At 37.3% G+C, this 24,771-nt stretch overlaps 1 protein-coding gene across 1 annotated transcript; it reads right to left on the reverse strand.

The window, feature by feature from the left end:
• Positions 1-1,464: 1,464 nt before the first annotated feature.
• ubtd2 (ubiquitin domain containing 2) lies at positions 1,465-19,041 on the reverse strand. The gene is made up of 3 exons (XM_032576667.1): positions 18,636-19,041; positions 12,958-13,194; positions 1,465-2,772 (listed from the first exon to the last, which is right to left on the reverse strand). Exons 1-3 carry the CDS (start codon positions 18,703-18,705, stop codon positions 2,261-2,263), a joined length of 819 nt encoding a protein of 272 aa, XP_032432558.1. The 5' UTR covers positions 18,706-19,041; the 3' UTR covers positions 1,465-2,260.
• Between the last annotated feature and the right edge of the window lie 5,730 nt (positions 19,042-24,771).

The following is a 24,771-nucleotide window of genomic DNA, read 5'->3' on the forward strand; positions in this document are numbered from 1 at the left end:
TATGCAAAAGGTCAGAGTAGTGGCAGCAGCTTAATGTTGACCAGCTTTATCTATCCAAACACCATTGATATTTGTTGGGGAAGTCAGTTCTGTTGGAACACCAAAATTTGCCCAAATTGTAAACATCTGACCCAACCTGTCACCTCAATAACACCAGTTATTGTCCACAGCGAAGCAAGTTCACTCTCAGCATGAGCTGAGAGGTTGATGACTAAAAATAACCCCAGCTACAACGACACCTTCAAGCTCAACATCGGTCTGCTCCAAATGAACAAAGAAAATCTCAAGACAAAATTGAGCTCTTTGGCGAAAATATGCAAGAAGTGTGTTTATACAAGGTGTTATGAGGCTTTCAAGTCAAATATTTTAACAACTGTCAAGCATATTGGTGGTGGTATCATGATGAGCTCAAACAATTTATCAAAAGTCCAAATCTATTTTGATAATGTCAACAATAAGTGGATGTTTATGTGTAAGTAGAACTGTACATATCTTCCTCTATAACATCTCTGGACCAAAGAGTTTTTAGAATGAATATATTTATGTTCTCACTGGAAAAATGTAAATGTAAAATATCGAAACTAAAATTAAAAAAATTGGGAAAATAAGGAGAAAATAACATTTTATTTACTATTGCTTAATACAGTAGATACCAAATTGGAGGTTCTCTCCAATTTGGTATCAGAAGTTCTCTGTAGGTCAGACTGAGGAAATCCCCTGAAATAAAATTTAATTATTTATTATGGTGGCAGAATCATAACCAGTGACTTTAAAAAGATGAACAAAATGATAAAGGATAGTTCTTCTTTGGAACATTACAGACAAGCCTGAGCTTCCTCTTCTTTAAACTGTCAGACAAAAGAAGAGTCAGTCAGAGGTTTCTTCAGAACCGCTGTAATACTGACCACTGCAGCAAATATCTCCTGCCCACAATTATTACCATATGGAACAACTCTTTGAAGAAACTTGTATGAGGTACAATACATTTACTACCTGTTTTAGCCCAGATACTACTATCTAGGCTAAAACAGGTTTATTTTTTTGCTCATGAAGTCATTTTTTGTTGATTTAGATTCATCCTTGAATTTCCGATAAATTTTACACGTATTATAATTCAGCTTTCAAGGAGATACCTAAAGATTTTGGGCCAGTGTTGACTAGTATTTGTCACTTATTGTAACTTCACCCAACTTGACAAAAACCTCCCTTTGCAAGGAAAGTAAAATGAATGTAATTTATTTTCTACATTACATTTAGAAAATAAGTTGAAATAAATAAAGCCTCATAGTTTGGCATCACACCAATCTGGCATTACATCAGATCTGTTCTTTATATTCTAATTTATGTGCTATGTAGATCATTTCTCCCTGATCCAAACTGTCTAATTTAGATTTACAGCATCACAACTCGCATAAAACATAAGAAGTTAGTGAAAAACAAAAAAATATAAACACTGGACAAAAATTTATTAAAAAGATTCTATTTTTATTCAAAATATGCAACTGTGTTTCTGAAATCCATCTTTTCCCTAATAATGAGTATGGTTTGGGGCCTGGACGTGTAAGCCATCTTACACACACATACAGTACATACACACATACAGCCAAAGCTGAAACAACTTACGGTTTCCTAAATGATTTATTTGATTGTTCAGTGAATGAATGAAGTATGGAGTCCAGCAGCAGCCGCAGCCATAAATTCGGACTGCTAGCTCTTCACAATATAAAAAGACAAAATCTCTGAGCAAACGTACAATTCTAAACTTTTGCCACAGTTGTTAGTCGTCTCATTTACCCTGACTGACATTTGATGTAATCCCCATTATTTGCTAAAATGCTTTAAAAACTTTTGATTGTTGAATTGTCTCGTTTTATCTTAGCTATCTGAACTGGAGATAAGTTTGGAAAAAGATTTTAATACTGTAGCCTGAAAAACAGGAGTTTATTTTGACGACCCTTGAGCAGAACTTGGACATAGACCTTCAGACCTCTCAGCTGCTAAGCAAACCCTTTAACCATCTCTTTTCATAGTTTGGTTTCCATAGGAACAGTTAAAAAGACTTCAAAAAAGGTCAAAATTTCAACGTGTAAAACCAAAATAAGGAGTTTTTTCTCCTCCAATGTCTTTATGTTCGTCCGCCTTAACGTAGCCCTTCTCAGCGAAAACAGCCGAAGGGCACAGAAGACGAGAAGAATCGCCTTTAAATCGGCTGTGTCTGTTGTCGTCCTCATTGGTTTATACTAGCAGGGCCTGGCTTCAATTAGTTCTCCACCGGCGTTGGCTCTTGAGGCAGAGCAGACACACCTTCCACTGCTGCAGGTCCAGAGGCCTCTGCTGTGTGTCCGGGTGGCGTTACAGGCTCCGGTGGAGGCCGCTGGCTTAGGATCACCTGAACTACGTAGTCCCTGGAAATGTTGAGTTGGTCCAAGCGCAGCCTGTCTGTCAGCGGCCGCCCTGAGAAAAACCAGCGCTGCGTGGCGGCAGGCACGCCCTCCTGATTCTGCAAGCGCCGCTTCATCATGCCCACAGTGTCTGTGGAGCGGACCGCCAGCCGCAGATCGTGGCCCGTGGAGAGCCGCAGCCGGAGCTGGCACTCGCCCCCCGAGATGGGGTCGCTGGCGCTGCCCGTGGACGGGTCTGCCGTCAGGGAGTCCGGATCCGACCCGTCGGGCTCGTCGGAGCGCTCTTCGATCATGTTGACAGGAGGAGAGAGGCAGTACACCGGCAGCTGGTAACGATTTCCCAGCTCATCGTAACATTCGGTCAGAGCGCCTGGAGCAAAAACAAGAAAAGGAAAACTTTATATTCAGGTTTGGGTTTTTTTCCCCCAATTTGCCATCTTTGCACAAACATCATACTGCAAAAACACAAAAACCTACAGTACCTGTAATTTTGGTCTAGTTTCTTAGCACACTTGAAATAAGATAAAACTAACATAAAAGTAATTTTTATGTTAGTAGAGGCTTGTTTTATGTAAATGATTCCTTAATATTTATGAAAAAGTACTTATTTCACTGGCAGATAAATTAACTCATAACATGGGAAATGCTAAAAGTGAAATAAACTGAAAATGGAATAAGTACTTTTTCATTAATATTAAGGAATTATTTACATAAAATAAGCATCTATATCTTGCTGAAAACTTACTTTTGTCATATTTAAAGTGTGCCAAGATATTTGCTTTAGAAACTAAACCAAAATTACTTGGAAAACTTATGTGTTTCTGCAGTGCTACTTCTATAGCACCTTTCCCACCTATTTATACACTTTCAACAATAAATAGTTTACAGGATATTAATACCTTCTGAGGTAATAATTTACCATTTTTATAATCACATCCAAGTGTTATGTGTCCTGGAAGTGATAAGTCCTCATCACAACTTACAGTAACTCGCATCACAACAACAATACAAACATTAACTGTATAACGAAATTTTTTATCATCCATGGGTAAATATAAATGGGGAGCTTCCAGTCTGAAGCTGTTAAACTGAATGGGTTGGCCTCTTAAGTTTTACGATTATTTGATTTTTGAAATAACAGGTGTGGGTGTTTTGATGGAATAATAATATTGTAATTAACTACATTTTGCAGCATTTATCTTGTTGGTATACTTTCAAATACTTTCATTATGGCAAAAGCAAAAAGTAACATATTTCAATAATTTTTCTATTTAACAAAACGAACAATTCCCATTGTTGTACAATGAAATGGGGAAATGAAAGTCAAGCTCAATAGAAAACCAAGACTGAAAGGAAAGAGCAGAAAGTGAGAGCAGGAAATGGTCATGTGTTGGATGTGCTGTGTGTCAAGTATTATGTCACCAGGGAAAATAAGATATAAAAGTGTGGAGGCCCGATTATTCAAATGGGAGACCCCCAGCGATCCTCCGGGGGATTTCAGGCAGATGGGTTCAACTACACAATACACTGACGTAACACAGTCATTGTATTTTGGTACTGACCACAGTCTTTTTCTTCCATTTCACATTTCAAGTTAATAGAGTGAAATATCACTTCCAAACAATCACATCCTTCTTGTCCAATTTTCCAAGAAGATTTGAAAAGATTAGAATCACTTTCTTATATTAGATATTAATTTGTGAAATAAAAAAAATCCCCTGAATTGCAAGAAGCCCACCTTTCATGAACTAAGTATCGAAAAGGTCACTCCACAACTCATGTTTTATGACTTAGAAAGTTCAACGAGAAAGAAGGTGAGTTCTGTGGTAACTGAAACCGAGCAGGGAAGACCACACGACTCTGCTCTCGGTTGTGCAGATGCAGTCAGAGAGGAGGCGCAGAGTAAGACCAGGACCAGGGAAATGTTTGACCAGCTCAGCGTAGGAGTGAGGGGCAGAAAAAGTGTTTGACTGAGTGGTGATGTGGCCAACAACCGGAGCTCAGAACGCACCGGGAAACTGACTGCTATTAACATCAGCGCTGTAATTCAGCACCATTAACACACTTTGATTATTTGAGGACGTTTCTGGATTCAAAATTTCCAAACTGCGACACAAAATCTGCACCCATCTTTTGCACAACAGTTTATGAAAAGATTTCCAGCAGATATTCTGACAGAGATTAAGCTTCATTCAAGTATCCAATGGCAACATCGATTTTCCTAATGATTTTATCATCCACTAAAACTTTAGACATTGAAACTATGAATTTACACAAACACTTAAAACAAGAAATATAACCTATTTAATTTGATCCTTCCTGCTGCTGCTAAAATATTCTAACAAATTACTGAAGTTACATTCATGCTTTGGTAACAATATTTTTTTTCAGGTATTTTATTTTTCATAAACAGAATTAAAACAAACCATCGAAAAGTTGAAATTGAGAGAGAACAAAGAGGAGAAGAAGCTGAGACTTTCCCCACGTCTGGTCTTTATGGAAGAAGTCCTGCTTGTAGTTTGTCACAAACCATGTAGCAGACACAGTAAACATGTGAAAGAAGGGTTTCTGGTTAAATGAGAATAAAAAATGAAAACATTTGGCAAAAATGCAACAATATGTGTGACATAAAAAAACAACGCTGTGAACACACCAACCCCAATGCACCGAATGGTAGAGGTAGCATCATTCTGTGGGGATGGTGTTCTTCAGTGGGAATAGTGAACCTAATTGGAGTAGATGGAAAGATGGACAAGGAACCTGCAAAACACTAAAAGGTTGCAGGGTCACCTAAACATAGAGCTTCAACATTTTACTAAAGGTTGAAGGTGTTTTTATTTGACCTTTTATTGAGGCAACTCTGGAGCTTTAAGCATTGCACTCATTATAAACCCGCCATCAGACCCTGATAAAAGCATTTTTTTTTCCCAGCAGTAAATTGGTGGTGAGACAGCAATAGAATCAAAATAGAGCTGGAGACGGTTTAGTTGAAAACACTGTCTCCACCCGTAATCAGAGTTTTATCCTTCTGGAAATGTTACATAGAAAACATTTTGGAAACACATGCTCTCCATAATTCATTTTCTCCATACTAACCAGACCTGGAAAACACTGTAGGCAAATGTCACTCTATTCTTTCTGCACAGAAGCAGTTGAAATCTTTTTAGCTCATAAAGCTAAATAATCCTCAGGCACACAACATGTTTCCATTGCATAGTAAGGTTTTATTTGGCACTGCGCTACACTGTGTTATTTTCCACTGCAGACAAGAACCCTTTCAACCTGCGCAGCATCAGATGTTTACCATTGTGGCGTGCATGAAGGTGCAGTGACACAGAAGCATAACTTCCCTCAATCAGTGTTTGTTTATTTGATTACATTGTTCAAGAAGACACGTTGACTCAAAGTGACTTGCCAAAATAAACAAAAAATAAAGAAGTAACCATTTGGAGAGTTGATAAAACATGGAAATGCTCCGGTTCTCTGGTCATGCCCACAGGTGATGGTTCTCTCTCACCACTAAGTGTTTAGCAGCGTATTGATGTCATCGTGTTGACCCAGATCGACTCATTTGGTACTGTGACTGTGGTGTCAACAAAAAAAGCAGAAATTTCATGTGGTACTAACCACAATGGGAATAAATGCCAGGCTGTATCACACACAGATTTGTACTAAAACTGTTTCAATATACAGTATGATGAGTCACTTTGCTTGACTAGATAAATATTACTTCCTCTGTTAAGAACAAAAGTGACATTTATGAATAATTTCTAAGAAATTCCTTACAATTCCCAACTGCACTTAACATGACATTCTGAAAGTCATGTGGACTTAGTTATCCAAGTAATTACACATAGCTAGGTTTGTCACAGAAGCACAGTTTTTGGACAAACAATTGTCCCAGAAATTATTGTGGTAAGCCATAATGTTGTTTTGAGACCATTTTCAATTAATATAATGGGAATGGCATAATAATGCAAGAACACATTCTCAACTAACAATACACTTTAAATTTAAAAAAATATTTAATTTGGAAGACATTTTAAATATCCAACAACAAATAAAATGAATTATGAAGTCTTTGTATGCAAAATTGTCCTAATAAGGGCTGGTTGAAACCAGTGTGCCAGACTGAAGACTTCTGTCATCCAGTTTTTGGTAGAAACTGGATGACAAACACCTAACAGACAGAAACTGTGCATCATTCGTGAAAGCATACAGCCTGCTGTCTGTGTTGCTCAGTGCAACATCTGCTACTTTTTACCAACATCATTTTTTGTGAAAAGATTGGAAACGCATCCAGTGGCTGGGGAAGTAAGTTGGACTACAAATCAAAAACAGATTAAGATGTAAGAAAAGAAAAATAAACTTGAGTGAACCCCGGATACCACTCAGTCAGCATCAAAAGATGGTATTCTGTGGATTATTTTTCAGCACGAGTGATATTTGATATAAAAACTTGGACTTTCTTACGGCATCTTTAGGGTTGTAACAATTCCTCGAATGATTTGAGTACCTCGATAACCAAAATTCCTAGAGGCAAATTATCTGCCTTGAAGCTTTGTTAAATTATCTCATGTTTCTGCTGGGTGATTATTTGTGTTGCGCAACACTTTCACTTCCGCCTACGAGTTGTTGACAAATGTTGAAAGTTAACAGCATAATGTTCAAGTTCAGTAAGGGCATCCGGGGGGATTTCATTGACAGACAAAAATGTCTGGCTTTTTATCGTTCTTCAGGGGACCAATAAACATTCTTGAAATAACTGGAATAGGACAGTCTTTCTCCACCCGGAGATGCTGCGTCGTGGCTGGTTTGGAGAGAATGGCGGCGAAGTGCGCCGAAGGTGTATGCATACAGGTGGAGCGGAGACTCATGCACATATAGATAGAACACGCGAGGCTGCTTTAGCTGATGCTTAGCGTAGCTTTACAGACGAAACAGAAAATACATTTACCACCATCCAGGTAACAAAAAATGGGTGGCAGAGCACCCCGTGTGTATATACCTGGCAGATATGTTTCCGTGTGTGACGAAGGAGTCAAATTCTGTTGTTAACATGGACACAAAAACTACGAGTGGCTGTGCAAAGTTAGAGTTTATCTATTAAATTTACTGAAGATGGCTACATACACTAAAATTGGAATATAGACATTTTCTTAGAAGTGTCTTTGTGAGCCTGCTGCTTTATTATTAAACTGAATATAAATTGAGGTCTTTGTATGACTTTTGGCCTGGTTAACTTGAAGAGTGAGCTACAGGTACATTTTCTAAACTACAGAAAAGTAATTGTAGGGATGCACAAATATGAACACTTGGGTCCATGTTGACATCCGATACTAATACTGCTGTTATGGCAGTATTTAAGAAAATTTTATTTAGTCATATTTTTTATTCAATTACTCAATTAATCATCAGAATAATCAATAGGTTACTTGATTAATAAAATAACTGTTTGCAACAACCCTGGGCATCTTGCAAAAGAATTCACACCAGTTTAACTTTTCTACATTTTGTGGAGACCACAAACGTCTATGTTTTGATGTATTTTATTGGATTTTTTTGTGCTAGACCAAAACCAAGTAGGAAATAATTGGAAAGTATAAGGGGAAAAAAACTAACAAATATTTTTTTTATTTTTGAACAAAATAATGTAGATGGTAACCCCACCTCTCGCCCGAAACGTTCCCTGGAGATAGGCGCCAGCACCCCTCCCGGCCCCACTAGGGATAAGGGTGTTTGAAAATGGATGGATGGATGAATGAATGGATGGATGGATGTAGATGGTATGGAATCTATTTGGAATCCACTTGTGCCCTGAGAAAAAAATCTGGACCAAACAAAATGGCAGACTGGGCAAGTTGAGAATGAATCAGAGAAGCAGTAAAGGAACCAACAGTAATGCGTGCTAAACATGAAAGAGGATTGTTTAGCTTGCACAACATAAAATCTTGTGGGCATGTTAGAGGAACGTCCGAAAACTGGTAACCATTACTCACCGCATACTTGCTCCAACAAGGAATTAAAAAGTGAAGCAATATATTGATAGCGAGTGCTGATTGTTAATGGTTGGAAACTCTGGGGGAGCTACAAGGGCTCAAAGATCAGGTGGGAAAGTGCAGCCTACACTTCTGCCTCTAGGGAAATGTGGCCAAAAGGAAGCAAATGTTGAAAAGAAGTTGCAAAAACATCCAGTTTGCCAGCAGACACGTGGTGGATCCAATACAGAGTATATCATATTGATATTTGTTTGAGCTATTCATCCAATCTCAATGAGCTGAATAAGAACTTTAAAAAGTCACATCATTTACCCGTGTTGGTCTGTCATGTAAAATCTAAATAAGTCTGTGTTTGTACACAAATAAAAAAACAGGAATACCTTTACATGCAATTGTACTGCACAAGTAGATTGCTTAAAATAAAAGCTTCACACCGTCTTTATTTTTTGAAAAAGTCATATTTATGCCATCCCACATCATTGTAGGCAGTAACAAGTTTAGGCAAAAGAAGGAACTGTAATTATAGAAAAGAGAATGCATTTGAGAATGTTTTTATAACAGCTCCTATTCATTTCACACATTTAATGGTTGAGTATTATAGGCGGATTAGCAATGAAATAAAAAGCTATGCTGTTGTGTAAATGTTTTACATTTCTTTTTTAATTATTTTGTTATTGCAATTAAAGAAAAGTGGTTTCAGATCAATATCTTTTTTCCTTCTTGCAGAGGAGCACATTAAAAAAAAAGACTGAAAATATCTAGTTAAGCAAGGTCAGAACCAAATCCTGATTTATTTGGTGCGAAAAAAGGCTAAAAATAGCATTGAAAAAGAAATTACACAGTTCTGTTTTCAGTCATCTCCTATGACTTCTAGTTAAATGCAACAACAAAAAGGGTGAAGAGCTGGTAAAGACAGAAGTGTTTCCTGATTTGCGTGGTACTTGGATTGAGTGAAACAGTGATGTCAACTGTGGGGAATTCACAGCTGCAGCCCAGCAGGATCTGATCTGGCCTCCCAAACTACCAAGAGGAACAGAGTAAGAAAGCACTGCATTTACAAAAAAACAAACAACAAAAAAACATTACACCTATCTAATATAAAGTCTCATTCCATTCAGGCAAAGGCGTTTCATATGTCAGGCAGTGTATTGCTTTCTGGGAAGCTAATGAGGACAAAATGTAAAAAAGCAACTCCACTCATTTAGTTACCCAAACTTCAACCAAACCAATAATGTTATGACAGAAGTACTGATGTATGAATATAAGAATTTGTTTGGTTTCTGGCACAAAGTTTATCTCTCTCTCTCAGTCAGACACCTTCACAGTTAGTTACAATGAAACAAGATGTGTGAAACCCAGTACAGGATACAATGGAAAACATTACAACATTCGATGCCCACAACAGAAACAGGATCTTACCAAGGGAAGAAAAAAAAACATTTCTATCCTCAGCTGAGGAAACATGACTCATTAGATGATATGCATAAGGATTAATGGGGAGTGAGGCACACACAAAGAGCTAAACCAGAGCCAAATTCATTGTTAGGGATTTGATAAATTTCCAGGCGGAAGTTGAAATACTTAGGTAAAAAACTGAAAATTGAAGTGAAACTTCTACCTGGCCTTCTTTAGTGTGTCAAACATAACGGAGGAAGCGTGATGGTCTGCTGGATCCAAGATCAGTGACTTGCACAAACTGAACGGCACCTTGGACCAAAAGGGCTATATAAGTGTTTTTATTACAGCAAATATGAATATGTTTTGAGTTTTATGCTTTTATCTTTTGAGATTGCACTTCCTGCTGTTGTATAGCAGTTAGCTTGTCCCCCCCAAGTACGGCAGGTAGAAATGATGAGAAAAAAAGATTCCAGGCGTCATGTTTGGAGAAAACATCACCAGGCCAATGCTATCCATGAAGCATATTGGTGGCAGGGCAATACTATGGTGATTTTTGCTGAATTTTTCAGCAGGACCATGACGCAAAAAGCACATGGCCAAGATCTGAAAGGAGTGGCTTCAGAACCACTTGTGAAGGTTCTGGAGTGGCCTAGCCAGAATCCAGACTTGAATCAGATTGGAAACGTCTGTAGAGATCTCAAAATATCTGCACAAACGAATCCCATCCAACCAGATGAAGCTGGAGAAGAACTGCAAAGAAGAACAGGCCAAACTGTTTAAAGATAGGTGAGCTCAGCTGGAGGCATCATTCAAAAAGGTTTGACACTGTCATTAGTGCCATAGGTGGATCGACAAAATGTTGTCTTGTTTTGTTATTTTTAATAAATTTGAAAACTTTTTTTTCCACATTGAGGAAAGAGATGAATTTAATACAATTTGGATTAAGTCTTTCATACACGAAATGTGGAAAAGTGAACTACTACAAGAGCAATTTCTGGAGAGAACAAATTTTATTTACTTACTCTGAATGGCATATTTTGGCCTCTAAATTACCGAGATCCTGAAAAATATTTTTAGGTCGGATATGTTTTCTAACTCGTATCTAAAGCAAGTTTCATTTCTCCACTCTTTAAATTCAAAATGTTCAAAATTTTGTAATATTTACAACTAAATTTAAAAGTACAGCAACCGGCTTCTTGCATATAATGAATGAAATTGAGCATGCACGTTTAATAACTTCTTTGCCTTTAGCAAAACCGTCTAATTTAGAGTAGAAATGGTTAAAAAGCTTATGGTTAGGACTGCCTAAGGTGACCTTTAGCAATTACTGTAGCTCTGCTGCGATAATATTAGACTGCTTAAGGATGTTCAATATGAACTCAGCACCTTTCCACTCTGCTGCCTTTAATCCCCTCACTCTCTATATATGCATACCTAAATGTTGATGCCATTAACTGGGTTTTCTTCCACACAGCAGAGATTCCTGGCCAGCTCATCTTGTATATGATGAGCTATTTTCACCAATCTAAAGGAAGAATAGAACTTGAAACTAATTCAAGATTTTTTGTAATACAGAGTCAACACTGAGCTTTAGAATTGAATTAGAATAAAATTTAATTAAACTGCAATAAACTAAATTGAATTGCACCTTGTTACCAGAAGCAAAGTTAATATATTACCCCCACTTTGTCATATAGCCCTTAGTTGGGAATTGGTTAGTAATCAAACTGAATTCCACTCCGCTATGTGGAATTTCCCACTCTATTTAGCGCGTCTCATTCCAATTAAATATATCAAACACATTTTTTTCAGTTTATGGAGACCTGCACTATGTATTTGCTAAGGTTTTCCTGGGTTCCTATACAAATCTTGCAGAAACAGATGGTATAATTACCATCTGTGGGGAAAAGAACTACAAGTTCCTGTACTAAAATTAACACAGGATTTTACAGTGCAAACATTAAAGTATATGACAGTCATAAATCTAACAAGAAAAGAGCCCCATTGAGGGCTCTACACAGAAAATAACAGGATGTTAATATGCTTTAACAACAACAAAAAAATGTTTTGTCAGTTTTCATGTCAAATAAGAATGTATATTGATAGCAGCTGACGATGATGGTCTTTTTAATATAAACCCATTTTGCTAAATTTAGTTCCATTTAGATGAGGCTAAAAACTACTATTTTCATTTCTTATTTATTGATTCACTCTGCTGCACATACACTCTCTCCAAACAGCTCTGAAAATGTGTTCCCTAAGGTTCATTTGGAGGATTTCAACTCATTTAAAGTACTGAATAATTTACATATGTATAACTGCCCTGTTAAAAAACGAACAAACAAAAAAACAATAAGTCATAATGATGCAAAAAGAGCTGTGCAAAAGAAGCTCACCAAAGCAGAAATTAACCAACAATACATGGCGACTTCCTGTTTGTTGTACTTCATCAGATAAAACCTGAAACTAAAACACACTTCCTTTGGAAGATGTACTGCTTACGTAGGTTCTCTGTTTTGACACACAACCTATTTATGGTTGCAGCATAACCCAGGGGCGACTGCTGTTGTCTGGTTGAAGAAATTCCTGTCAAAGTTTTACAAAACCACCTTAATGTTGAAATGTAGTTACTATGTCAGACTAAGATTTGATCGATAGAATATCACTGAAAAGTTATAACAGTAAATAAATTGAAAATGAGAAATTCCTGTTAACAGATTAAATATTTATAAGCGTTTAATTAATTTAATTTTGAATTTTATTGCTCACAGGTGATAAAAACCCAAAATTCTGTTGCACAGAAAGTTAGGGTATTACGGTACATAAGACTAAAAAAATGATTTTCAATGCAGAAATGTTAGCCTACTGTAACATATTTTCATGCTTTGTACAGCATGTGTCAATAATTAAAGTAGTAATTATTGCAAAAGGAGGCCTAACTAATGCTGCCATGACAGCAGCTACAACCTTCCCTTTAAGGTTGTAGTTATTCCTACTGCTTTTTCTACCACTTTTTCCTTTCACTCAACTTTCCAGCAATAACACATGTCCATGTTTGCATACAGCCTCCTAGTTAAAGTTATCCATTTTTAGGATGTCAATTATCTTTTTTAAAAACTGTGTGGTCATGATATTTTAGCATGCAGAAAGTGTTTTACCGTGTGGCAGTGTGATGCTGGCCCCGTCAAGGATGGCCTGAGCCAGTAGGTGGTCATTACTCTCAAAGGCACTGGCCGCAGCTCGCAGCGCATCCCAGATCTCCTTCCGGCCCTCGAATGCTGGCGCCGTATCCCAGAACTCATCTCTTTTGCTCCGCAGCTGGCCCTCTGTCATCGGGTAGTCACTTTTCCATTTAGGTCGCTCTCTCTTCAGGGGCTGGTTACGGCCTAGAGCCACTGAAGGCAAGGAAACGAGAGAGGGATTAGACAGGAAGCGAGGTCAGAAAACCAGACGGACAGAAGGTAGGAGAAGGAGAGGAACCAAAAGGAAAAGACAGATATGACTAAGAGACGGAGTAACATGGGACTGATGGAAAGCAAGCGATACAAGAAAAAGATGTTTAAGGAAATTATCAAGAAAAGAGAAATAACTAAAAGCAAAAATGAGAACAAATGGAATGCAAAGATCTCAAAAATCAATAAAAAGGGGGTTGCACATACAATGCTGGGAAAAGCTATTTGTTTCTTACAGATTTCTTCTGTTTTTCTTTTCTTTGTCAGACATTTGCATGAAACAAATTTTGATATCAAACAAAAATAACCTGAGTAAATAAAAACGGCAGTTTTTAATTTTGGAAATAAAGATTCAAATCCTCACCAGCCTGGCCTGAAGTGAATGAGTAACTGACCCCTACAACCGTTAACTAGTTGTGCCACTTTTTGGGGCAACAACTGCCATCAATTGTTCAAAATAACAGTCAATGAGTCTTTCGTGTCTATGGAGGAACATGGTCCTCTCTTATTTGCAGAATTATTATAATTCAGTCATAATGGATGGATTTCAAGCATGAATTGCCTGTTTAAGATATTGTCACAGGCCACTCTAAAATAGGGGTGGGTGATATGGACTTAAAGTTTTGTAACATCATTTTACAGTACTGTAGTGATAACAATAAAAGTGACAATAACTATTTATTACTTCTTTTAGGTAACTTTAGGTGACTGAATGGTCACAAATACTGCTCTTAAAAAAGTGTGTAATAAGCTTCCAGTCACATACAGTAGTATTTTGTATCACAGTAACTGCATTTAATCATATTTTCAAATTTATTTATATTTATTGATGCTCTCAATGAAAAAAAAAGTGGAGACATTTGTAAAATTATCAATCGCAATTATACAAATGGATCTTGGGGGATTTTAAACATCATTAATTGAAATTTATTGTGACAACAATAAATCTAAATTTTGACAAAACGTTGATCACAATAAATGATAATACAATAAATGCCCAACCCTTCTCTAAAACCTTTGTTTAATTATTTTGAGCCTTTCAGAGGTGGATTTGTCTTCCTGAGGTTATATTCCTTCCATACAGAGTAGCATTCTTTTTTCTGAAAAGCTTTGATAGTTTTATGTCAGAACAAGATGCATTTTCACAAAATTCACCTTGTGTCTCATCACTCTAAAGGCTTAGGAATCATAAAGATTTTTTTGGCAAATGTGAGACAGACCTTGACTGCTTTTTCTTTTCTTGGTAGTTTTAGCTTTGCAACACCCTAACAGATCCATTTTTTTGCAGCAAGACAGACCAAACGGAAGGCCATTAGTGCTGCACTGCTGCAGATGCGTTTGGAAACTGATAAAAGTATTTTTTGTGGGATAGTTGTTTCTGGGAAGGTCTCACTAATTGTCTGTAATGGGTCTGTTGTTAAGCCTTTGAAATGGTTTTGGCATCTTTTCCGGAAATCAATGACTTTGTCTCCAATCTGCTCTGCTTTTTTTTTTTCAAGTGATTCGAAAAGAAAGTAATTATCTTTTCATAAATTGGTCTGTACAAGTTTCACCCGTCATTGTAATAATTATAATATTCATTTTAAAACTTAATTTTGCATTTACTCAGGTTCTCTTGTCTGATATTAAAAATGGTTTGATGAGTTGAAACATTTAAAAGAGAGAAAAAAAACGGATACATTTTTATTACGGCACTAGAAAATAACGAATCGCTTTTCTCTTTTGCTCTGGTACTCAGCTGAGCATTGCAGACTGAATTAACAAGTTATACACCATTAGTGATGTGGAGCATGCAGCCAGAATAAACTGAGCTAAAGCTAAGAACGACACGTTCCAAACCCAGCTAAAATGTTAGGATAATTGCAGCAAACAGAGGTCCATCTGCAGCAGAATGGCTGATGAATAACACCATCTGGATCACCACCGAACACGACACAGGTACAGGACAGTGTTTGTGTGTGTGGGGGCGTGTGTGTGTGTATCCAAGTACACAACAGAAAAGAGAAGAGGATCAAGGTATAGAGTTCCACCCACTGCTGGTACACATGTACTCTGATCAAATAACACGTTCAACTTCAGACTGCTTATAGTAAACAAGGCCTCAAACTGCCTGACCCTTTAAGTTCAGCTACTAAAGGTTATGCAGAATTAAACATTTTACTTACATATATCATCCACAAAACTACTTCATTATGATCCACAATCAGAAAAGCATAAATTAGTTTCTCAGTAGAACTGTTAATATGTTTTTAGAAAGGAAAGCAGATGGATAATTACGAAATATTCTTTACGCAGATGTTTGAGTTACTTTGATGAAGTTAAATAATTCTAGGACTTACTTCTGCCCGACAGAGCCCAAAGGAGAATTTCATTTGGTGGCTCACTTTCAGTTCATGAACCAAAACAGAACAACATGTTGCCTTTGAGTCAATTGACACCTTTATCAGATGTGTGTAACCAGTTCAGTTCTACACATTATCACTTTGTGCCCACTGAAACCCTGGCGTTGTAAGTTTTTTTCTTTTATTTCAGGTAAGTATTTTCGGAATATATTGTATATTTTTGAATATATTTCGGAGATAAATTGTCATAAAATAATCAACAGTCATGTATACTTTAATTTAATAGTATATTCTTATGTGAAATGTTGATATTACACTCTATATCCATTCAATTTGGTTCTGATACCAACTGGGGATGTTGACTATTATGAAATATGACCTAATCAAACCAAAGGAACTGGTTATATGACCAAATCTGATGGTATCAGGACATGGTTGGTATGAAACATCCAAAACTGCAAAAATATTAAACAGTAAAATGACCAGCACCCAACCGTGCCTATCTGTTTGGACAATTTGCACTAATCATATCATACTTACAAAGACAATACACGTACAAACCCTGTTTTAAGTACATGGATATGGAATTGACTACTGGCTCAATCTCCAGTCCTTAAAGGTTGGTTTCGTGCAACATCCTAGTGTGTTCTGGTCCAACACACCTGAATCAAATGTCTCAATTACTTCCTCAGCATGCAGTCATGCTACACAGTGTCCTGCTAATGGCCTCATTATTTGATCCAGTTGAGTTGAAACAGAGACACATCTAAAAGTTGCAGGACACTGAAAATAAAGGAGTGGAGTTTGAGTCTTCTGGTTTATTTTACAAAATGGAAACGTCTACGTATGAAATGGCAGTACGAGCTACCAAAGGGGACTTAAATATGAATATTGAGTGAACTGCATTCTATAATTTCAAATGTTTTTTTTTTTTTGCTATACACCAAAACTGATATGATAGATCATGTCGAGATTTAATTTAGTTCAGCACAGAGCTGCTCAATATATGGAATACCATTCATCAGTGCTGTATCAGTTTCTGCAATATGAGAGTCGCACTGCTTTGCTACAATATTCAGGGAAGTAAAATATTTTGTTTTCCATGCATTTCAAGCTTTGATAGGAAATAATAATAATATATTTGGTCAGTTGGACCTCCAGTGTTTTCAATGAGGCTTGTAATGTCATCAGGGTGATGGAAATATTAATAGAAGAGTCAATAGCTTTATTCACTCTTAATCACAAACAAGAACACAACTGCAATAGTTTACATTATTTAACTTTTTGTTGTTCTAATGTCATACACCACTTTTTAAAATGGTTTAGAGTAGCTCTAATGGGAAAAACCATTAGACAATGTCCTCAAATATACACCATGGTTTTATTTTTAGAATAACACAGCATCAGGAACGGCACAATTAGGTATCAACTAAAATTAAACAAGGGAGCTTCATAGAGTTTTGGGAAGGCATTTTTGGATTTGAAGCAAAACACAATCAGAGCTTTTGTATTAGCCCACTTTCCAGTTCAGTTTTCTGACTGTATCTCAGAAATGTATCTTCAAATCCTATATGACTTGGTTGTTTTTCAGTAACTGACTGTAAATCATTTAGAACTTATGCGAGTCTGTATTTGTAAAATTTAGATTTCACTAGCTTTGTAAAAAAAACGACAAAGATGTCTGATTTGCTTAGAGCAAAATTGTTCAGTCCTGCAATGGCATTTGTACACCTTTTGTCACACTACAACCAAAAACCTGGATGTATTTTATTGGAGTTTTATGTGACAGACCAAAACAAATTAGTGCAAACTGGTGGAGTGAATAGAAAATAATAGAAACAGTCTCATAAATACCAAAGAAACACAACTTTAACACAACCCACTGTCCTCACTATGAAACATGGTGTTGGCTGCATTATGCTGTGAAGATGCTTCTCTGCAGGGGAGCAAAATGGGAAGATGGATGGAGCTGGAGGTTGCAAAAGAACTTTGTGTTCGTCTGTCACATATACTCTCAAAATGCAATGAAGTTTATCTTTGTAACTTCACAAAATAAGCAGTGGAAGGGTGTGAATAAGCTTTCACAGCTCATGACATATATGCTATATGCCACCAGTTCTGAAGGTGTCAAGTACTGACAAAGCAGAAGTTGAACGTGTCACATTCAGCTGTTAATAGAGATGCAGAAGCAAAGAGGAAGACATACAGGAAATCAAGCTTTATTTTTGCATCTCTACGTGCTCAGCCTCCTCCCCCTCTTTTCCCAGATCGGTGTCCCAGTCTGTAATTAAAATAACTCAAAGGCTGGCTGTGGATCCCCTCCTCTCATAGAGCAAACCAGGAAACTATCCCACAAACTTCCCACAGCTTCACTGAACTCTTTACTACATGAACCTACAACCTAAAGTCAGTTTCAGTCATGCTTTAGTGACTACTTATTCATCACTGTGTAAGGAAAACTGTTAGTTGCACCACTACAACAGATGTGTATGGTGCTAAAAAAAAAAAAACTCTCTTTACTAGTAAACTGTTGCAATACGTTGTGGACACCTCCTTCATTCTCTTTACTTTAAAGTTCAAATCATTATTCATTTCCACTTTTTAAAAAAAGCCCTAAATGTAGCTAATGGGCGCTTGAGTTGGTGCCCAATTTAAATCACTCTGAATCACTTCAGAGCTTCTCTGCATGCCCCCGATGACTGTGACCCATATTTGTTGTACATACAGCAGCTAGCAAGCTAACTAGCTCCGTTTTAGCCGGCTAGCTCAGTCAACAGCAAAGAACAAAGGGAGACATCGCAGGGTACTGAACAGGGTTTAGTTTGCAGAGTAACGAAGCTGGCAGAGTGCCTTCTCCTCGGTTTCTATCCCGCTGCGTGGACGGAGACACCGAGCCCGTCTGAGGCTCCGGTCTGGCTCCGGATATTATAATGGCAGGAAAGGAGACCTCCAGCCAGGACAGCATGCAGAAAGCCTGCAGGGGGAAGCCCATCAAACAGCCAAACCTTCCGCTTACTAAACCGTAAGACCCCGCTAAGTTACCTCCAGTGCCGTCCGAGTTCTCGTTTAAGCTGCCCGAAGAGTCGTGGTGGCTCCCGACACAGCCACCCATGGATGTTTCGGCGGAGCAGCCCGGGTTAGGTAGCTCACCCCCCCGGCCCACAGCTAGAGCTACATCCACCAACCCCCCTCCTCTCAGTCTCTCTCTTTGCTGTTTTCTAAGCTTCCCCCCTTCCTGTCTTCTCTTCCTTCACTGTCTCCTATTCTGTCCTCCCTTCCTTTCTTCCCTCTTTCTATTTCTCAGCAACTGCGCAGTCCTCCTCTTGCGCTTCATCCCAGAAGTAAAGAAAAGAGGGTTCACATGGTTACAAGGTGACTGAGAGAGGAATGAAGGAGGAAAAAATAAAGAGAAGCAGGAGGAGACTCAACAAAGGAGAAGTGCACTTTAAGAGAAAAAATATATGCGGTCTTCTTTAGGGCACCAAGTGTTTGCTCTGGTGATGGTGAAGATAATCCATTTTGACACATCTGCTGTCATGTTTTGTGAGAAGCTGTTTGCTGTCCTGATGAGGACATGCCAAAATACTTAACCTTGTGTTTTTGAATGTCAAGGGAGCCCTCCTGCTGTTATACTGCAGTGGCTCAGTTTCACATTAACAAATGGGACTGGCTCTGCTTCTTTCTGGGTCTCTGTGGAGATTGTTGGATTTTACTTTGCAAAGATCAAACACTATTTTGGTCAGTAAAGTTAATTCTGTTTTTGCATCTCAAATAAATTTGGTTTTAATTTGGGATAGGAAGACATTAGTGGAGTTTCCACCATTCATATGTGTTTACTCTAAATGGGAAAGAATTGCTGTGTTTTGTTTTTTTTTACACTGCTTTGGCTCCACTTCAATGCATTTTAACGGGATTTCGTGTGCTTAACACAAATTTGCCCATATTTGTTAAGTGGAAGTAAAACAAGACATGGAGAAAATCTTTTTAAATTGCACAACACATGCAGGCCTCATTTAGGTCCCTCTTTTTTACCCAAAGTTTTTCTGCATCAATCTGATTAAATTCAGTTCAAGTTTACTTTATCAAGGATAGCACAGTAAACAATGTTACATGTTCAGAACAAAGTAATTGTTTGTATGTAGGTGTTATAGCCACATGCTAATTTGCAAACCCAGTCCTTGATTGGACCTTTTTTTGGTCTATAAAGATATTTATATTATTGTGTCTCAAATAAATTTGGTTTTATTTTGGGTTAGGAAGACATTATTGTTCAATGCAATTAATATAGCACCACCATGTAACATGCAGCCCATTTCCTACTCATATGGGTCCAACATATAAACACTGGCTAGGTCTTAGTATTTGTCCTTACTAGTTTGAACTTCTAGATAATTTTCTGGGAAATAGCTTAAGTTCAGTCAGACGCGATGCACTGTGCCTGTAAACTCCACTTTCCAGTCTGCCATAGTTTCTCATTTGGATTTATTTCTGGACTTTGAGCCATCCTAACTTAAATTTGCTTTGATCAAAAATATTTTATTGAAGTTTGTGCTGTATGTTTTGGGTTACACTGTAATCATTATTAGGGCTGCAAAATATTAGAAAATGTTGTAATGATTAGAATATTGGTTAATATAGAAACAATATCTGGTGCGATATGTCCCAGTTTTCTTTTTTATCCTTTTAATCGTCTGTGTTTCACACACTTTGTGACCGTTAGCATTTTAAACAATGTCATTTGTGCCTGGTGTCAGCATCTGTTGCTGGCAAAACATTACATTAGCATGAAAAATGCAAGTTTATTGTCCTTCAAATATGGTAGCAAGGTAATATATGGTAAAAACTTCATCGTCCATAAAAATGGAAATTTGGTTTACAATAAACATCTCATGATAACATCATATATCAAACAACATCATAAACAGTCAATACAATAATTTAAAAAGAAAACTAGTTTGTGATTTGCAATAATGTGTTCAGTTTGATGGAGTTTGGCACAAAGGAGTTCTTGTACCTGTTCATTCTACAACAAAACACTGCAAATTGTCTCCCAGAAGGCAAAAGTTCAAATTTACAGATCAACACAAGCAACTACTGCACTCTAAACAGTCCTTTGCAAAATGAATTTTACACATAATGATATTGCGATGACAATAAATGTGTAATATATTGTGTAGCCCTAACCATCATGTTCCCCCATGTTTTGTATGCCAGCCAAAATGCTTAATTTTGAAATTTATTGAAGGCTTCTCTCCTTATATTCATTCACCTTTGCATTTTATTTTGTTTGTCATGTTGTGAGCATCTTATGCTGCAGCATTAAAAATCTTTACTTCCTTTTTATTGCATATATTTCAAAAATTAATTCAGTACTCGTAGTTAAACAACTCTCTTCTCTTGACACCAGATGAACAAACTCCTCTCTGGGGACTATCTTTAGGACAGTCTTAAAGTGACTTGGAAGTAATTTGACACGCCAGGACAGACACACACATATACTAGGAGGCACACAGTTGTTAAGCTACACACTAACACACACACCTCCACCCCCACCCCACCACACACACACACACACACACACACAGAATAGCAACAGGATAGGAAGGGTAATTTTACAACAATGCTGTCTGGAATTACAATTATTTCCCATTGCTGGGAACTGAAGAAAGATGTTTGTGCAGGACAGAGCTTTCTTAGAACCCCCAAAAGAGAATTGCATGTTGTCAGTGACGCCATGTGAGCTCATGCCTTAGTCTTTTATCAAGGTCAGAGCAGCAGATTTAACTGGATCTTTTGTACTGCTTTTAGCATAAAAGATTCCTGTTTTTTTGCACAGACTGATTCTCTCCTGCACAGAATAATTTTACAATGTTATTTTTTGAGAAGAAGTGTAGCTTCTCAGAAATTGAGTGGGTCAGCATCCACTTCCTTTTAAAACAAATCCTGAAGAATCAGCTGAAAGTTTCAAATGAGTAGTTGTGTGTCACTGTTTAGATATTAAACTATGAGCGGTTTGTCTTAAATAAAGATTTAAGACCCTGATAATGTAGGTGAAATATTACTATTATGTTATTAGTGTTTACATCAAAAGCATGGAAAATGTGATGAGTGAGAACCACATTGACCTCTTGTGACTTTATCTAATAGACAGACATATATTGCTTGACAATTGGCACAGCCTCTCCTTGACTCCAAATATATTTTTGTCACTACAAATTGTTTCTGCGTAGGACATTATGGATTATTGATATGAAGTGGCTGCAAATTTTAGTCAAGCTCGAAGGTTTCAATTTTGGAATATGATCGAGGCTTCATTTGTACCCTGTTAGTTCATTTTGATGTCTTGGTGGTTCCTTGGTTGTCCCTAACCAGTTTATATTCATTTGAGAAGACACTTGGGTCAGACAGTTAAAATGTGGTTACGTCTTGGTGTTCTAACAAGTCAATGGTCTGAAACAAAGCCTGCTTTGGAACCAATGAAGTTGGCTAGCATTAAGCTTTTTGAAATGACCCTGAACCCCAACCATTTTAAACATTTGTGAACTTGGCTTAACAAACTGTGGTAGAAAACCAGCAATTGCAATAAACTACATGACTGGATACTGGAATGGTCAACATTATAGTTAGGATTATGCAAAAAGCTTGCTGCTTCTCTTGCAGCTTTGCGAAGGACATTCAACAGCATCTTTGTAGGAATGTACAGTAGGTATACATTAGAGGGTGTGTCTATAATTTGGATCATGCATGGATTGGTATTGTAGATATCATGACATCAGAATATGTCAAATGCCAATGAAAATATGTTTAAACTCTCTAAAACAGCTACACAGATAACACTCAAGCTCCACAATGATTTTAGATAAATAGCAAGTATTGTGGTGTTTAAATCAAACAAACTTTTATTATTATTGAGTTCAAGCTTCAGACAGTGTGATTCATTAGAGTCTAGTCTGCCTGTTCTTGTTTTCTTGTTTGCTCTTTCCCTGCTTGTTCATTGCTCAGTCAGTAGATGGTGCTGGCGAGATTGAAAAAGACACCTGAGCCCTCTTTCCATGATATTGTATTTACATGTGTGTTTATGTAAGAAACAGCTTAGAAAACTCATGTTTTTAAGCTTTATTAAATCCATCAGAATCCCTAAATCTTCTTAAATTGGAGTAATGCATAACACACGAAACTTAGTTAATCTGACTGATATTTTCCATTGACAGGAAACATCCATTCCTGTCCCTTTCCTAACAGTGCATGTAGCACTGTTGTGTAATGGATGGGACGTTTATCACGTGAAGCATACTGGTTAAAAGCAGAACATTGCAAATAGCCACAATAGTTGTTCCAACTGCAGAAACTGTAATTTTATGCAAGCATACTAGTCTGCTGCCACTTGTACATTTTTTGAGTTCCTCTTTCTTCATAAAAGAGCTAAAGTTGTTTTTTGCATTATTGAGCAAAATTGTGAAATGCTCTTTCAGCCTTTTCTGGTTAATAACTTTTTGCATTCTCTTTCTTCCTCTTCCTGCCTGTCTCTTGCAGAGCAGCAGATATTGAGGTTAATAGGATTTCCCCTGACTGATTGATTGATTCTCAACTGCCATGCAGCGGTCTGAAGTCTGCAGACTTGCATCTGCTCTATTATCTGTCTCTGAGGTTCCAATTGTCAAAGCGTTTAATGATGTTCACTGCCCCATCTGTGCTGAAGACGGGCCTGTCTGTGGCCCCATTGATTTATTGTTATCTTTCGAGTGTTCCCAGCTTTTACTCCCCAGCCTCAGAAGGGCTGCATAGAAACGGGGTTCGTTTGAACCTTTTAAATCAACACACGGCCACACAGTTGATTGTACTTTCATTGATTTACAATTTCACACCTAGTCTTAACCAGCTGCAGTCCTCAACCATTTCACCAGCGCCACACATTTTAAATAGAGCAATGCACAGAAAGGAGACTGAGATGAAAAGGATGTGGATTTGAAATCTAAATGGAAAGTGGGAGAGGGGAGATGATAAACAGCCCAGCCACGACGAGATTCGGGTCAATCTGGCCCCTTGGGATAAAAGTGGCATGTGGTTGAAGATGCTCAAGATAGTGCTGAGAATAAAAGGACTGGACTAATTTTTGCCCGAAAGTCAATGGATGACAGGAGGTGACTAAATGTGCTGCAACAATTTACAGTATCAGAACCATTGAACCTTTTCTAGAAGATTTTTTAAAATATTCCTTGTATACTTTCTTAGTGAAGTTTTCATGCTCCTTAATTTTTTTCTACTTATCTGGAATTAAATGTGATACACCAACACAACATAGAGAATAGTTGGGAATTGAAAGTATTTGTAGATTTAATTATTTTTTACAAATAACATTTGAAAAGGAAGAAAAGTATTTTCGCAAACATTCTCAATTGTATTTAGGTTTGATCTTTGACTGACCCATTCTAACACACAGCTTTGATCTAAATGCGCTAAATGTGCCTTTCAATTAATCAAGTTTATTTGTATAGCACATTTCAGCAACAAGGCAATTCAAAGTGTTTCACATTATAAAAACCACAAAAGTACAAAGTCCTAAAATACACCATACGGACAACAATATTGCAAAAAAGAAACAAAAATTACATTTTGATGAGTGCAATGTTTCACTTATTATGGTTCAAAAGCAACTTTAACTGGTCTAGATTTAAAGGAACTCAGTGTTACAGATGGTGCATTCATGGTGATGTCCCATGTTTGGCTTGTGGCAAATTGCAAACATGATTTCTTGTGACTTTCTTTTAAGAATGTACTTCTTTTTGTCACCTCCATGAAGAGCTAACTTCTGAAGTGTTTGATAAATGGTTGTTATGTCAACAGATTCTCTTTCCTGCAGCTCCTTGAAAGCAGCAATAGATCTCTTGGCTACTTGTCTAATAAATGCTTTCCTTGTCTGGTTTGTTAGTTGATATAAACAACTGTATTTTTGGGAGATTTTCAGTTGTGTAATACTATTTCTGTTCCTGGATAACGGGTCAAACAGTTCTCTTTAAAATGTTTAAGCTTTGGTTGTTGTTTGAAAACCTGACCCTTCTCTAAATGTTTCCACAAATTTATCCTTGACCTGACTGCTGTGTTTCTTAGTCTTCTTAAGTTTGTACATTTATTTGTACAACAATGTTCACTAATAAACCTGAAAGGCTTTCAGGAAACA

Source organism: Xiphophorus hellerii, chromosome 11 (assembly GCF_003331165.1).
Source record: "Xiphophorus hellerii strain 12219 chromosome 11, Xiphophorus_hellerii-4.1, whole genome shotgun sequence".
NCBI lineage: Eukaryota > Metazoa > Chordata > Actinopteri > Cyprinodontiformes > Poeciliidae > Xiphophorus > Xiphophorus hellerii.